This window comes from Atractosteus spatula, chromosome 12, assembly GCF_055471065.1.
Source record: "Atractosteus spatula isolate fAtrSpa1 chromosome 12, fAtrSpa1.hap1, whole genome shotgun sequence".
NCBI lineage: Eukaryota > Metazoa > Chordata > Actinopteri > Semionotiformes > Lepisosteidae > Atractosteus > Atractosteus spatula.
In genome coordinates, this window is record NC_142717.1 from 23,929,836 (window position 1) to 23,945,347 (window position 15,512).

Sequence of the window (15,512 nt, forward strand, 5' to 3'; positions counted from 1 at the left end):
CCACCTTTTTAAAACCATGATTCTTTTCTTATGAATTTCTGAGTTATATATTTATTTCCATTCTGAACCCACATGTTTGGGCTGAATGAAAGTAATATCATATTAACAGTAATAAAAGCAAAGAATTAACGGTCTTCCAAGCTTTGCCCTCTACTGGAGAGTACAACTAAGGCCCTCACAGGAAGTGGGTTACTTTATTTTTGATTGCACTGCTACAAAAAAGAAAACAAGAGAAGCAGGAAGTGGTTTTCATGGGCATAAACACTGCTGCTGTCTTGAGCAGATATTAAAGACAGGGCTTGCTGATCTGTGGTCATAGTTAGAGGGGAGGGGGAACAAAACTAGTTCATCAGGGCAAGGCTAGACTCTCACTGCAGAAATATTCACAATAAACTGGCTACCAGATGCTAAGCGTCCCCTAACCTGCCCAAGGACATGACAAACTCTCTCTCTCATACACAAACTAATGTACAAATCCATCTTTACACATTGCCCTTATTGCTAAGGTAGCCTACAGCACTGTACAGAATGAACTGCAAAGCAAGCTGCAAAAAAACAACCTAGGAAAGCAGTTACAGAGCTGCCTGAATACATCATGTCAACAGTGCGGTCACACCCATGTACATTTCCCATTTTAAATGCATATAAATTTGGATTATCGGGATGGCTCTGTGGCTAAGGATCTGCAACGGTTCAAATCCCGCAGCCAGCAGAGGAGTCCTACTCCATTGGGCCCTTGAGCAAGGCCCTTAACCCCAACAGCTCCAGGGGTGCTGTACAGTGGCTGACCCTGCGCTCTGACCCAAAGCTTCTCTCTCCCTGTCTATGTGTCTGTGTCTCACGGAGAGCAAGCTGGGGTATGCGAAAAGACAAATTCCTAATGCAAGAAATTGTACAGGGCTAATAAAGTGATGTTATCTTATGAATATGAATTCCTTTCATGACTCTTGGGAGACACAACCGTCTTACAACTTCTCATACTATTTTTGCACACAAAAAGCCAAAGTTTAGCTCCTACAGACCTTTGTTTCACACTAGGTCTCACTAGGATGACATAGCTAACTTTGAGCAGTGAAACGGATGTCTACACATACAGAAAAAACTTTACAAACATGACCCCCTCCGGATGTGCGGTTGATTGACACGCATGATGATGTCACGCTAAGACACCAAGTCCTCGCTATTGCGTTTCCCTGCAGGGTGTGTAAAGGGTGTGGGGACCTGTTCGGCCCCAAACCAGTTTGTCAGCATTACATGCTGGGCTCGACGACCACAAGGCTGTGCAGCCCAGCACAGCTCTCAGACCAATCACTGCTCGGCTACAGTACACAGGAGCTCCTGGGAAATCAGGGTCTGCAGGGGAGACCCTGCATCACACAACAGTTGCTTTTCATTCCAGTTCACTTACAATATTTTAATCGCCTAAAAAAAGTCTACGGCCACAACCATTCCCTCCCGAGTCACTGGATTCAATCACCCTTAAATTATGCAGCAGTACAAATGAAAGGGCAGGTGGATAAATGGTTTAATGAGATTCTAACTAGATGGCCCAGTGCTCGTTTCAAAGGTTAGCAAATGCTGCCAAGGTCTCCATACACAATGTAGCACGATTCATTGACAGCTGCTTTGAGAAGCCACTTTGTCTTGTGAAAGCAACCTGGAAAATTAAAATTCATCAAGTGGTTGATGTCGACTCCAGGGACAGATCAGTCCACAGGGCAGTACAGACAGCAACCCAGCCATCATTTAGGAAAGAACCAGAATTCCTGGAAGTCTTCACCACATATAATACCAAGAACATCGCTAGTGTCACCTGTTACATCACCTCTGGAAATACAATAGGCCTGTGATTTGGCAACATCAGACATGACCACCACTGGTATAACTTGTATCCTGATAGAGCTACTTGAAGGGGAGTTCAGGTAATGGCACCATATCACTAGTATTGCCAGGTCCCAAGCCCACAATATCATACTAGTAAAACACAAAATACAGTGCAGATGTTTATTTATACACACAAAAAACTATAAATCTATTCACTTCACTCTGAGCTTGGCCGTATTCATAGCAAACCGTGTTAAAGCAGAACACAGGACATCCTTCATCACAGCACCCTGAGGAAATCTGAGTGACAGAGGGTGCTGAATGACAGACGCAGTAATGAGCTCACAGCCTATGACTAACATTCTCAGTAGAAGCCTGCTGGATAAAGCGTCAAACCCAAACCAAGCAGCTCACACTCTAACAGTCCAGTCAGGCACCACGATCTTCCACACACTGTATTAGAAAGTTGCGTTAAACATTTTATAGTCCAAATTGTGACACCCTCAGGCGCCTCCTCCCCTCAGACTCATACTGCATTAAATACAAAAACATTAGATAAGATCACTTTATAACCCTATACAAGTTCTTGAATTAGGAGTTTGTCTTTTCGCATACCTCAGCTTGCTCTCCATAAGACACACACAGACAGGGAGAGAAGCTTGGGGTCAGAGCGCAGGGTCAGCCATTTATACGGCACCCCTGGAGCAGCTGGGATTAAGGGCCTTGCTCAGGAGCCCAACGGAGTAGGATTCCTCTGCCAGCTGCGGGATTTGAACTGGCAACCTTCCAGCCACAGGCGCAGATCCTTAGCCACAGAGCCACCCCGATAATCCATGATGACAGCATCCTCTTAAAAAGACATTATACCTCTGGAGGGTACTCATTGTATTATTCCATCTATACCTTCTTACACCCTTTGTTTAAAGGCCTTTAAATGTATGTATACAAATTTATATGCATTTAAAATGGGAAATGTACATGGGTGTGACCACACTGTTGACATGATGTATTCAGGCAGATCTGTAACTGTTTTTCCTAGGTTGCTTTTCCGAGGGATTTGAACCAGCAACCTTCCAGCCACAGGCGCAGATCCTTAGCCACAGAGCCACCGCTCCACCCTTAACTGCACACAGGACTGCATAGTAGGGTAACATGCAGCTATTATTCTATTCAATTACATAGGCAGGGCTAAGAAAGAAAAAGGAATGGGTGACTCAGGCAGGGTTGGTGCATTCACTGCCCTCTGTATTAGCGGTTTGGCTATAGGCGTAAGGGCAAGAACAGTTTTGGCTCCTGCCTCCATCAGTGAAGTGTTGACTCCCCACACACTTACATGTCATGTACTCTTTTCAGACTCTGGCTTGCTTTCATTTCCCAGTCTGAGGCTGTGAACCCGAAAAGAGACCCTGGAAAACTGCGCTTTCTGTTCAGGTGGTCCAGGTCTGAGGAATGATGTGGCAGCCCTAAGCAAACCTTGCAAGATAGTCACCACTTTCACATCTGGTCTTAAAACTCACATTTGCTCTGGCTTTCAATTTGGTTTAATTTAGCGCTTGAGTTTATTCACACCTCTCCATCCTGTTTGTTTTAGTCCAAAGAGAAGAACAGAACAAATTTGAAGAGGGCTCTGTCCAGAGAACAACAATATCAGAACAGGATCAACTGGATGCACACAATGTACTCCTAGATATATTTATTATTAAAAAGTGGTCAAGCGCCAGTCATGATAAAAGCTTTTATGCTGGAACATTTGACTAGTTTTTGAAATAATTCCAGAGAATACCGTACAGTGTTCATCCAACTAAGGCTGCTTTTGTTTTAATGACAGCACCTTGAGATGCTCTTCCATGAAAGTCAGTATATAAAATGAAGGTGGTCATTTCAAACCCTGCAATCCAATGACTTCATCATTTTGATTAAAATGGTTTTGCATGTAGGTGAATCTTCAATCACTGCCCCACTCCTTCCCTCCCGGTCTCATTTCAAAACCTGTCGTACTTCTGGTCTCCTAGCTTGCTGGACCTTGCTTGGAAATGAAACTAATACACCAATTCAGCAGAAACAGAAGCAGTGGCCTTTTCCTCCTTTTCTTCCTGCAGAATTAACTTTGCATTTCTAGCCTGATGGTAACAGAACACTGGCAGGTTCTCACCTTTGCAATCCAGGCATTTGGAATGGGTACATACAGTAGGTAGCTTTCTACCGTCTGGGCAGGAAACTGATGACCCCATTTATATAGCTGCTTACTCAAGGTACAACAGCAGATCGGCAGCAGGATATTGAACCCACAACCCATCCAACTGTGCACGTACTGTAAGTAAAATTAGGTGCCAGAAAGATTTGTTTTGCTGATTCCTTTTAAAAAGCCCTTCTCCATTCATATACACTATCTTTTGCATTCCTCGATTTGCAGGGACTTCCTATTGACCCTCATTCTATTTAAATTCACTGCTCCACTCAAATTGGGCCCTCCCAAAGAGTGTCATCGGGCCAGAAAGACATATGTCAGCCCTTTTGGTTTGAAAAGAAAATGACTTTTTAAATATAGACCAATTGAAATGTCCACGACAGGGATTTCCCCATGCTGTCTGTGTGGGGTTATCATCTTTGTAGGGACACTGTCTCACGTTTCGTCTCCAGGTTGATCGCCTACACACATACAGTACACAGCTGGGGGATAGGAGGACTGAAGGCACAGTGGTAGTCAGTTAGACTCATGCTGGGACATGTTAGGCGCCTCATTGGGAGAGCAGGTCTGTCAGCTCTTTTGCAGTATTTAATAACTCTATCAGTGCCTGTGTGCAGCTGCATCACTGTGGCTTGGGGTGGGGACAGTGGGGAATTTTTATCACAGAAGGCTGTAGCCTGTGTTCCTCCTTTCATTTCACCTAGAGAGGTACCGCATGGTGTAATGGAAAGCCATGCACTGTGCTAACCAAGCAAAGACAACAGTTTAACCCGATATCCCTGCCTGTGACATAAACTACGCTGGAATAAGCCAGTCCTCCACGGAGAGGGCTATTGCAGCATACTCTTCTATCTAGAGCTCTCCTCATCTGCACCCAGGAAAGAACAGAACCCTTCATGCACAGTCATGCAACTGCCTCACTGTTAGGCTTCTACAGCAAAATGAGTAGGGAAACCATATTTTACACTGTATGGTATAACTAAATATTGAAATCCCAAATTGTAAATCTACAGACTGCAACTCCCCTCACCGAACAGTCTTCCGACCAATTTTGCCGAGAGGGAAAGTTACAGAAGGTACTTTCACAGGCCAGTTCATAGGCTAATTGGTTACAGTTGTCTATTAGGGTCTTAGCTGTAAATTTGCTTTCGGATCCTAAACAGTGAAATTGGGTTTATAGGTAGTATCAACCCTGTCACAATTTCTGAGTTTCAGAATTGCCCCCTTTCAGGTGTGTTGTCTGACATGTAACCAATGGGATCTCTGTGGTAGCACTAGGCGTTCATTGTGGGAATGTCTGCTGCATTGTCATTCCCACCTGTGTCTGAACATCATCAATTGATCACCTCATTCAGAAACAATGGTAAGCAAGTTGAGGAGAGGCTAAGTAAAGGCCTGTATGCTGCCAGAAAGGTTTAGGAAGAGTAAACTCAGGTCAAAAGATGCAAATATTATCCAAAAATTTAAACAAGCAATCTCAATTAAAAACCAAAGCTAATTAGGGTCATTTTGAACTAAGTTGGAATGCAGACCAGCAGATGGTGGACTCCCTATATCCAGGGCTGAGAACCACTGAGCTACAACACTTTTGGTGCAGTTCTGTAAAGAGATTAGGCCTAGACCACATGATGTACGGTTTTTAATGTTTGATTTTTCATAAGGAGATTTAAAACTTCTGCATCCTAACTGAAAGACTGCCGCAATGTTATCTCAATTCAACACACTCAATAGTGAAGCGGCTCCCAAAGGTTCTCATTGTTATTTCAAGTTATTTCGTTTGATCTGTGAGGCTGACGGGCGGATTAATAACAAACTTGGTACACTTAATGACCTCACGTCGCAGTGAGCCCAACCAGCTGTTCCTGGTTTCCAAGGGAACCACCAATCCCGGCCCTCCTCCCCACTCAACAGCCGAACGTCTCCGAAGAAAGCCGAGCGAGGCAGAGGGTAACTACATTACTTCCGAACTCTACCTGCAGGTTGAGTGCGAAAAGTAGTACCCCGATTTAATAACTAGCCTTAACCCGCAGGCTTAACCTCAGTTAAGGACTGCAATATAATACAGAATCCCGTGATTGCAAAACCGATAATACAGCACCGGAGGACGATAGTGAAGCTGCCACCCAACAAACCACACAGCCAGCAGCTTGTAGCCCAACTTCACCACTGTGCAAATACAAATACCTCGGAACTAATGCGTTTTGCGTTCTTGCCCAAATTTCCAATCGTTTACCAAATATGAATTATAAAAATAATTGTAATAAGTATAACGATCAATAATGAAAGTAGAGGCAACAATAAAAAAGTGATGAAGGTGCAGGCTGGGTTTTTTTCATCGTGTACATTGTTTTTTTTTTAATTCTAAGATTGAGTGCTGGAGATGCACCCACTGCCGATCTGTTCACATGTATAGTTTACACGCACACACTTGACCTCTCCCAAACGCAATCCTGCTCAGTGGAGTAAACCGACGTTTCACGTGTTGACATATCGAGGACGAAGTTAAATAAACGCAAAACAGTGCTACCTCCGCCAAGCCTCTGCTTCCTGGCACACTTGCGAAGTAAATATCAGCTCAGTTACGCGTAACTCGGTCAAAGTTTTTTTGAATACCGAAGATACAAGTCACTGCTGGCTCAGCGGGCCGGCAGAGCTGTAGTATCTTGCACTGTGCTTCAAGCTAATATTTTAAGACAACCCAGCGCATACTAATCTAACTGTAGAAATGCGTTTACTATAGTGCAGTGCTGACAATGCGATTCCACATAACATATACTCCTATACTTGGTAATATTTTCACAAATAGAAAGTGTACAGGGCCATACCTGTAGTTTCTCTGTGGTGACGAAAATGCATGAAAATCTATTCTAAATAGTAAACTAGAATTAGCAATATTGCAGGCATATTGCTGTTTGCACAGTGCAAGGGCCAAGTGCTTATTATTGCTCTGTTTTTGTTTTTCATCCCTACAACAGGTCATTCCTGTTGTAGAGGTAAGGGATTGAGTGTGTTTGTACTACTCCTTGATCATGTAGTGAGTACACAAAGCTGCCAGGTACCGACTGGAGCTGTCACCCCCTAACAAAGCTCACCAAGACGGTTACAACAGCCCACACTGAAACACATCCAAAACATCACAACAGCGCAGAAACAACAGACGCCGTAACAGTACGGAAATGCTTCTAATTACCAAAGCACCTCTCGCTCAAGAATACAAAAAAACATACTCCTGGGAATCTCGCAGTCGTTACACGTGAATCCAAAGTCATAAAAGTGTAAAGAAAGACTTTTTAAACAAAACACTTTTAATATTCGACAACAGCCGAGCTTCCCCCAAACGAAAAACACCGCAGATCTCTCCTGTACTTGAGATATATGAACTCAGAGCAAGTCGCTTTAATGTGCGACCGTGTAATCGGTTTAGGGAGGGGGGAAATGGTTGATAGAAAACCTGCCAAATCCACAGGTGTCCGTGGGCAATGCGCTCACCTTGGTGAAGTACAACATCCACAGCTCGTACAACCTCTCCTTCGAAGCCATTCTCTGGGGCTCTTCGCTCGTGCTCGGTCAGCGATTGGAGTCTTCACAGTGTTAAAACATGCATTTATCTTGTTTATTGTTTAAAAAGAAAGGAGAGAGAGAAAATGAGCGCTCTTTAATCCTGAATCATTTTCTTCTGCATCGCCGCCGACCCATGACTTCCTCCAAAGTTAAAACCTGCTCTGGTTTAAAATAAAATCCGGCAACATCAGAAGCGCATCACGTTCCTTATTGTTATTAGAGTTTCCACTGCGTGTTGAGCAGGAAGAGAGGTCGTGAAAACAGACGCTGCATAGCAAGCGTGGATTTCCTTGCACCCAGGACTCTTTGCTGTTGATGAGCTGGAAGCTAACAGGTTTCCTGGAGCCCGTATTTTTGATCACCCACCCACTTTCTGCGCCACAGCACGACTGTTCATGTGGACGTTAATGTGCGTTTTCGGTGCAATCTTACTGATTCTCTTTAACAACTGTAAAGAAACCCTGGCTCGCTGGCCTCCTAGTGGGGTGCGTAACCACAGCCGGCAGGTAACCTTCTTAAAGTCATAGGTGCCTTTTTGAGACCGATATCCATCTCATGCCCAGTTTCCAATTCAACGGATGTGTGCGCTGAATTGCGATGTAAAGTCTTGAATTTAAATTGAAGTACAGAATATCAAATCCCTGAAGGTCGGGCAAAACGAGGAAGTCCACAAGAAAGTACAGTTTGAAAACTGACGTTTCCTATTGTGGAATACACCTAAGCGTTCCAAACGACGCAATGAAGTTAACGTAGAAATATAGTTTTAAGTATCATTTTAAGAGATAACGTCCATAACACAAATGGACTGCTAAGCTAAGAAACCTTTTTTTCATCTAATCGCCTCAATTGCAAAATATTTGTAAACGTGTAGCACAATACAATTCTGGTTATCCACTTGGCTTTAGATGGATCTCACAATAGAGTTCCATTTAACAAAATCGTTAATTTGTTGTCTAGAATAAAACAACGGGTCATTTATTTCCCCTAAACTGTCAGTAATGTTACATGGCAACTTTGGTAATTCATTCCTTTGCCTAGTTGTCTTCATAACACTTGCGGGCTACATTTTAGGAGTGTATTTTATATTTACTACTTTATTGTCATCATTGCACCTAAAATTAGAAAGTATGTCATGTGTTTTATTCCGTCACGTAAAGACACCAATTTCCTGTTTCTGTCTGGCAAAAGAGGACACACTAGGGGCCAATCAATATCGTGTCCAGTGTGAGCGGAGGTCAAATAGCTGTTTATATTTGTGATCGAATGTTTTTGGAGGTTTTTTTAAATCGAAAATAATTATTTCAAAGCTCACGGAAGCGGATGACTAACGGAAATGTGTTTTGTGTAGACTTCACAACAACACTAGATATTTTTTTACAGGACATTAATAATACAGAAGCAAATTGCCAAGTTTGTTGTGCATCCTAATTTACTGTCATGTTTCAGATTTCGTCTTGAAGCTTTACTAGAGTCGCGCACTGGAAAAGGGTAAGCTTTCTAGGATGAATGGGTTTTTTCCACATAAAATGATCTAATATCCTTATTTAGTGGCTGATATTATATAAGTCCCTTCTGCGGTCCACAGCGTCAGTGCACACTAGGGTAATTAGGTCTTGTTTTCCTCCAGTCTCCCAGAGGTGCTTACAGATTAAAACAGCAGCACTGAATGACACCAGATAAGCCCTAAAAACGAGTACAATTGAATTAACGGGCAAAAAGAGCTCACGATCAGTTATTATTGGGCTGGAGTAGACGTAATACTGCCAAACCGAACAAAAAAAGCAAATACAAAACGTTCCAACGTCTTCTGGGATTAATTTTTTTTCCTGACTGATGCTAAACGGATCTTTATTGATTCTACCAGACGGATCTTAAGCCTCCCGTTATTAGTTCTTAAACATCTGTTGCTTCGTTTATCTACTTCTCAATTTTAAACTGCCGACTTGAAGTATTTATGTATTGCATTTATATAATTAAACCTGCTTGAAAAGGGTCTCTGGTGTGGTAAGCTATGGCCGTGCACTGCTGCTCTTTATCGAGCTGAGCTGGCACAACAAATTCCATCTGTTTTTGTCTGCAACCACAACCAGATTGAAGCACCACACAGCTTCGTTGTGGAACAATGAGAGCTGCCGCCGAATTCCCAGAGGTCTCCAGCCCTAACAGTGGGTTAAACTTGTACAATCATGCTATCTACTGTAGTGAGACATGGCTTGTATTCTTTCCTTGATGTCACCCCTCTCGTTCCCTTTGAAGCCGGATTGTTTTTGTCCTGTGTTGAGATCTGCCCTTATTTCCTTGGATTTTCATGCGTGTCCAGGAGTCTCCCTCCTCCTACTGCCTGCAGGTGGGTTACAACACAAATCCTCCTTCTTCTAAACCCCTGACAGCATCACAGCACAGTCACCAGGCAGCAGCTCCTGAGCAACAATTGCCTCTCCTCCACCTGCTGTGTTTTCCCACAAGGCATCAGACAGCTGGGGGCAGGGGCTGCTGCCGCTCATCCGATTTTTCATCCGCCTTGACCTTCTGAAGCACTCATTCACAGAATTCTCTTTGCAATAATTTCAATGCCGACAGTTTAGGGTTTGGCGGCCTGGAGGCACAGTGGTTAGCATTGCTGCCTCACAGCCTTGGGGCCCTGCGTATAATTCCAGACCTGGCGTGCGTGGATCTGTGTGGAGTTTGTATGTTCTTTCCCAAAATGTCCATGTGGGTTTCCTACTGAGGAATCGCAATTCAGCGCACACATCAGTTAAATGGGGAACTGGGCATGAGAAGAATATTACTGGTGCTCTGGGTTCCTCCCACAGTCTAAAGACTAACTAAGTAGTGTGAGGTGTAGGTGTAGTGTAGGGTGACGTCACCGCCCTTCCCTGTAATAGCAGGACCACAGCCACTGGGCTGTAGAGAGATCTCTCTTTAGCTCAACAAGCTGGGTCCCTGTTGAGTGATGCCGGAGGCCCGGGTTCGTGTCCCCCACGGTGCGGGGCCGACCTGTGAAGGCAGAAGGCAAGGGCGCCCACCTATACCCCGTTGCGTTACAGTAGGTTAATTGGCTTCTGTCAAATTTGCCCCGGTGTGAGTGTGTGCATGTTTGGTCTGTGCGTGCCCTGCGATTTGACTGGTGTCCCATCCCTGGTGTGTCCTGCCTTGTGACCATTGCTTGCTGGGATAGGCTCTGGCTCCCCCATGACCCGGAATTAAGCGGTTAGCAAATGGATGGATTGAGGGTTATCAGCTAGACAAAAAATCAAAATGCACACTCTGTTGATGCATTTGTCTTCACATTGTTTTAGAATTATGAAAAGGTGCAGAAGGTTAGCGAACGTTACAAGTGGTAGCAAAAAAAAAGCCATCGTTGTGATCCCACAGAGTTGGACTGTTCCATTAATTTAGCTCTGATAAAAATCCTGTGGGATTGAAATTCTCATTTTCCTTTCCTAATCTTGTTTTACTTTAGGAAATTCACTTGAGCTCTGCATCCTGCAATTTTGTCTCATTAGTATGGAACAGACCAGATTTGTGGCTTGTGCATTACAATGTGTTCTGATCTAGAAAGTTCAGTTAAAATTGATGTGGGTCTGGGGGGTCCTTATTTAGGTCACTAAGCTATTTGAGCAGCTGGACAATATGTAAGTTTGCATTCTGCGGTACAAATACCATTCTGTGTTCATGTACAGCTACAGTATATCTATTTCAAGTTTTCTTTATCTTAACACAGCATTTAATTCTTTATGTGGTAGCATGGAAGGTTATTAGTTGCTTGCAGTGATGTATAAAAGAAAAGTAATCGATCCAGGCTTATGATTTAGTTCTGAGGGGACAGATTTCCTCTTTACTCTCCGTGGGCCTTCATAATAAACTTGTGTCAATCCTGTGCTGAACTGTTCTGTCACATCTTGCATCCCTACATATTAGGAATTACGTCCAACATCATTCATGACAATTAAAATCAAATAGTTGCAGCACTCCAGACCAGTGCAAGCTTGCCAGTTTGGCACAAAGCTGTGTCGCTCTCTTTTCTCATTTCACTGGATGCTTTTCATGTCACTTGAATAACTGATTAATGCTTGTTCAGTCTTGCAGTGTTTTAATATTTGTGATATAGCACAAGAGCAGTGTCAATTATAGACTCAAGGTGTGGAAACAGAGCAAGTCCCGTGTTAAGCTTGAATGGGCTGAATGAGAATGAACACTCTGGATTCACTCACACAAAAACTCCCCTAGAGTGTTTTTTAGACTCTGGAGTTTTCTCACATCTGTAAAGAAACCCTCAAATCCCACCCCACGCCTTCACTGTGGGAAAAGATTTTCTGCATCAGCATTCATTGATGTCCCTCTCAGTTCTGGATTTAGATATCATGTCTCTCGTGCTCTCTTATTCCTTGTGGTCTTGGATAAAACAGAAACGAAAGCCTTGTGTTTTTCCAGTCCAAGATTAACCACCCCAGCACAAGGTCTTTCTCAAGGACAGGGCTCTCTGGCAGAGCAAACAGGAGTGCTGATATTTCATCCATGAAACAAACCAGAATCAACACACATACAGTACCTCCAGCTACCATCACAGCCTAAATGTGACTGCTGTTCCCTCTGGTCCTTTGGGCCATCTGACTACTGGCTGTGTAGAACACCTAAAAGAGTCTAATAAATGATGGAGGCAAGAGGTTGGACCATTCAGGACAGCCTGACAGTGTGGCAGCTGACAGGTTAATGGTAGGCGAGTTTCATCAAGCTGTGCTTTGAAAGATAGCAAATGCATCTGCCTCTGCAACAGCAGCCAATTTGATCCACCACTTAAAGGAAAGCAGAACACAGAGACAAGGCGGTGAGTACTGTGTGTGGGCTGGACACCAAAACTTGTCGCCTGTATCCCCCTAGAATTTCTTTTCTTTGTTTCTAAGCAACTGTCTTGGCCATTATCACAGAGCGCAGACCACCACATCACGTTTACACCTATTTATACCAATACGAAATACCAATGAGAAAATTAAGATGCCCAAATTCCCTCCAAATTCAGCATTGCCTTAGACTAGTGTCACTACAAATAGATTGGAGGAAGGCATAAAGCAAAAACGTGTTGTGAAGAAAGCTTGCTGGATGTTAGTTCAGTATTCCCCTTTAATATTTTAAATGTTGCTTTCTCAAGAAAAGTGACACAAACTCAGTGTGGTGGGGAGAACCCATTCAGAGAGGAGTAACATTTATAATCTCCTATCCCAGGGTAATACGTGAGTTTTATCTGCCATTGGACCAAGTTTAATTCAGCGTTTCAAACACAGTGGACCCTGCCACTTCTGCAATTCTCAAATGTAAATTGAAAGATTGCTGGATAGTGGTACCAGCAGTAGAATTAATGACCTACATGCTCTGTCTTTATGTGTAAGACATAGAGTTTTTTGTTACAGCAGTATATTGGTCACTTGGCCAATACGATGCAAAAAGTGAACCTCCAGGCAGCTGTATTGCCATGGCAATGCCCTAGATTACTCACCAAGCCCAGTGTGGTACACTAAGGCCTCTCTATATCTGTGTGTATGCAGCAGTCAGATTGGCATGGAGACGCAATGGAATCTGACACACACTACAATCTGGATCACTCTGTGCCAGTGCAGGTGCAGGACATTTCTTGGTCTATAAATTGGTGGGGGGGGGGGGCAGTTCTTTCGGTTTCAGCGTTGCTGCAGACTACAGTCATGATATAAAGGCGGCAAGAAGGCCTAAGGGTGTGATATCTTAAGGCACCACCTGACCCTTTGTGTGTGTGATTTTAATGGTCTGAGTTAGCACTGGTGCTGACACTAGCAGTTTGTTCCTCTGTGGTAAATGAAATGTGGCATTCAATGCACACGGTAGCTCTCACGTGACTTTACAGAGTTTACATCCTTTTCCATATGGAACTGCAGAAACCAGAGATAGAATAAAGTATTTATTTTTGCAGAACTGCATACACTGGGGTTACATTTTTATGGATTACAAGGGCATGGCGTCCGAGGATGACATTTGTGGTATCATGGTCAAGTAGGCCACATAGAGCAGGCCATACAGACGTGACATGACATATTGTCACACCAAGCCAGGAGAAAGCCATTGTCATGGCCTGAGAGTATGTAGTGGGATTCTGGGGGCCAGCAGAGAGAAAGAAATGAGAGACAGAAAGAAAGCAAGACAGAAAGTAAGAGACAAAACTGAAGAATTACACAATGCTGACGTTCAACAGCTCTCCCTGACATTACTGAAACCCAGCCTAATGCAGTCCCTTTAGCGGTGGAAAGAATGGAGTATCGAGCACCACACTGAGTGCTTCTATTTTTAAAGTCTTTCATGTTTTAAGTGAGTCTTGCTATTTCATTAAAAGCAGCAACCACTGTTCCAGTGACTGACCTTGTCCTGCCCTGTGGGGGTCATCAGTTTCAGGAAACAGCAATAACAATGTTGTCTCACCAAGCGCACGGTTTACTAAAGGAAACATCACGCCTCCTTGAGACAATTAGCTGGCAAACACCCCTTCTCTGTGAGCGATCCTTTCGCTAGCATTTCTTTGTTAACTCAAGTGGGGGAAAAACATGTCCAAAGCACAGCTTGGAAAAGATTAACGCACTGAATGAGTTTTCAAGGTTTGTTGAAGTGAAGTCATTCACACTGTAAACAATCCCACAATCACACAAGAAGCAACACTTCACCTGTTGTGCAGTAAGCCTTTCCTTTGTGCCCTTTCAGCTCCCCTGTGAGCAATTCAGATGCTGCAACAGTCATTGTAGCACATGCAGAACCACTCTGTAACTTCAAATTCATTTCTCACAGAACTCCAACACCTGTTGTAAAACTAACAACTTTTGTCATTAACCTTTACTATGGACAGCATGTTTGCTCCATTGTACTTTTTGGACAATCAGTCTGTATAAACCTATGCACACTTTGCACATATTTTATTGTTTTTACAGTGACTATGATCACATTTTACACACACCTATGTATTTATTTATTTTTTATTTATTTTGTTGTCTTTTGTTTTATAACTATTCTGATGTCTGTTTTTGCTTGTCTTGGGCTGGACTGCTGTAACACATCAATTTCCCTACGGGATTAATAAAGTATTATCTATCTATCTATATTGGGTCCAGTGTGATGCGCTGGAGAAATTCTGAATATTGTGAATTCTGAATGTTGTGGATGTTCTGCTTGCTTTTTTCATCACAATTGGATTATTGGATCAGAAAAATGCTGTCACCACCGCCACTCCAAGTTCTGACACCCGAAAAAGGCTCCACGGCCAAAACGTTGTGTTTCTTGTCTTCTCTTTTCAGCATGGAATAGACCTTTATTTGTTCCTTTGCAGCCTACGCGTTGATGCAGCTACCTACTTGAACCACTCCATGTTCTCTTTGGTTGAACATCATGCAAACAAAACTGTAACAAAAGAAAAAATATATAATAATAATTTATAATAATTCATTGAATATATTATTATTATTATTATTATCGGTTTTGTTGTTTGAAGTTTCCAAGTTCCTAACCTTCCAGCACATTGCAAACTTGTCAATCGAACTTTCTGGTGTTTGTGATAGCCCAGGCCAGTTTGTCTGTGGCTACAGAAGGTGGGGCTGAGTTCTGCATGCTTGGTTTGTTTGAAGGCTCTTTCTGGTGTGCTCCTGCTGCCCACTTCCTAATTGTGTTCTGCTCTCTGTCCTGCACCATAACTGTTTTTCCTCTTCCCTCTTCTGTGCTGAGCTATGCCTCTCTGTCCTTCCTTTGTCAGACGTCTCCACCGGCTGTAGGTTTACCATCATCCCTAATGTTTTCCTCTCTCTGTCTTGCCCTCTGTCCCATCATCACTCATCGTGCTTCTGCACACTGTGTCTCATCCCACTGCTGTACCACTGCTGTATCCAGCCTTCCAGTCCTTTGTGTTCAAGGACAACTGCTGGTCTGATCTCCT

The 15,512-nt window shown here is 43.3% G+C and overlaps 1 protein-coding gene across 2 annotated transcripts in view; it reads right to left on the reverse strand.

The window, feature by feature from the left end:
* The window catches only part of nbeal2 (neurobeachin-like 2), a 96,709-nt gene extending 88,851 nt beyond the window's left edge, over positions 1-7,858 (reverse strand). For both annotated transcript variants that reach the window (XM_088929531.1, XM_088929530.1), the window contains exon 1: positions 7,502-7,858. In XM_088929531.1, the coding sequence (XP_088785657.1) occupies positions 7,502-7,552 (51 nt within the window). In that variant the 5' untranslated portion in view covers positions 7,553-7,858. The remainder of the gene's footprint in view (positions 1-7,501) is intronic.
* Between the last annotated feature and the right edge of the window lie 7,654 nt (positions 7,859-15,512).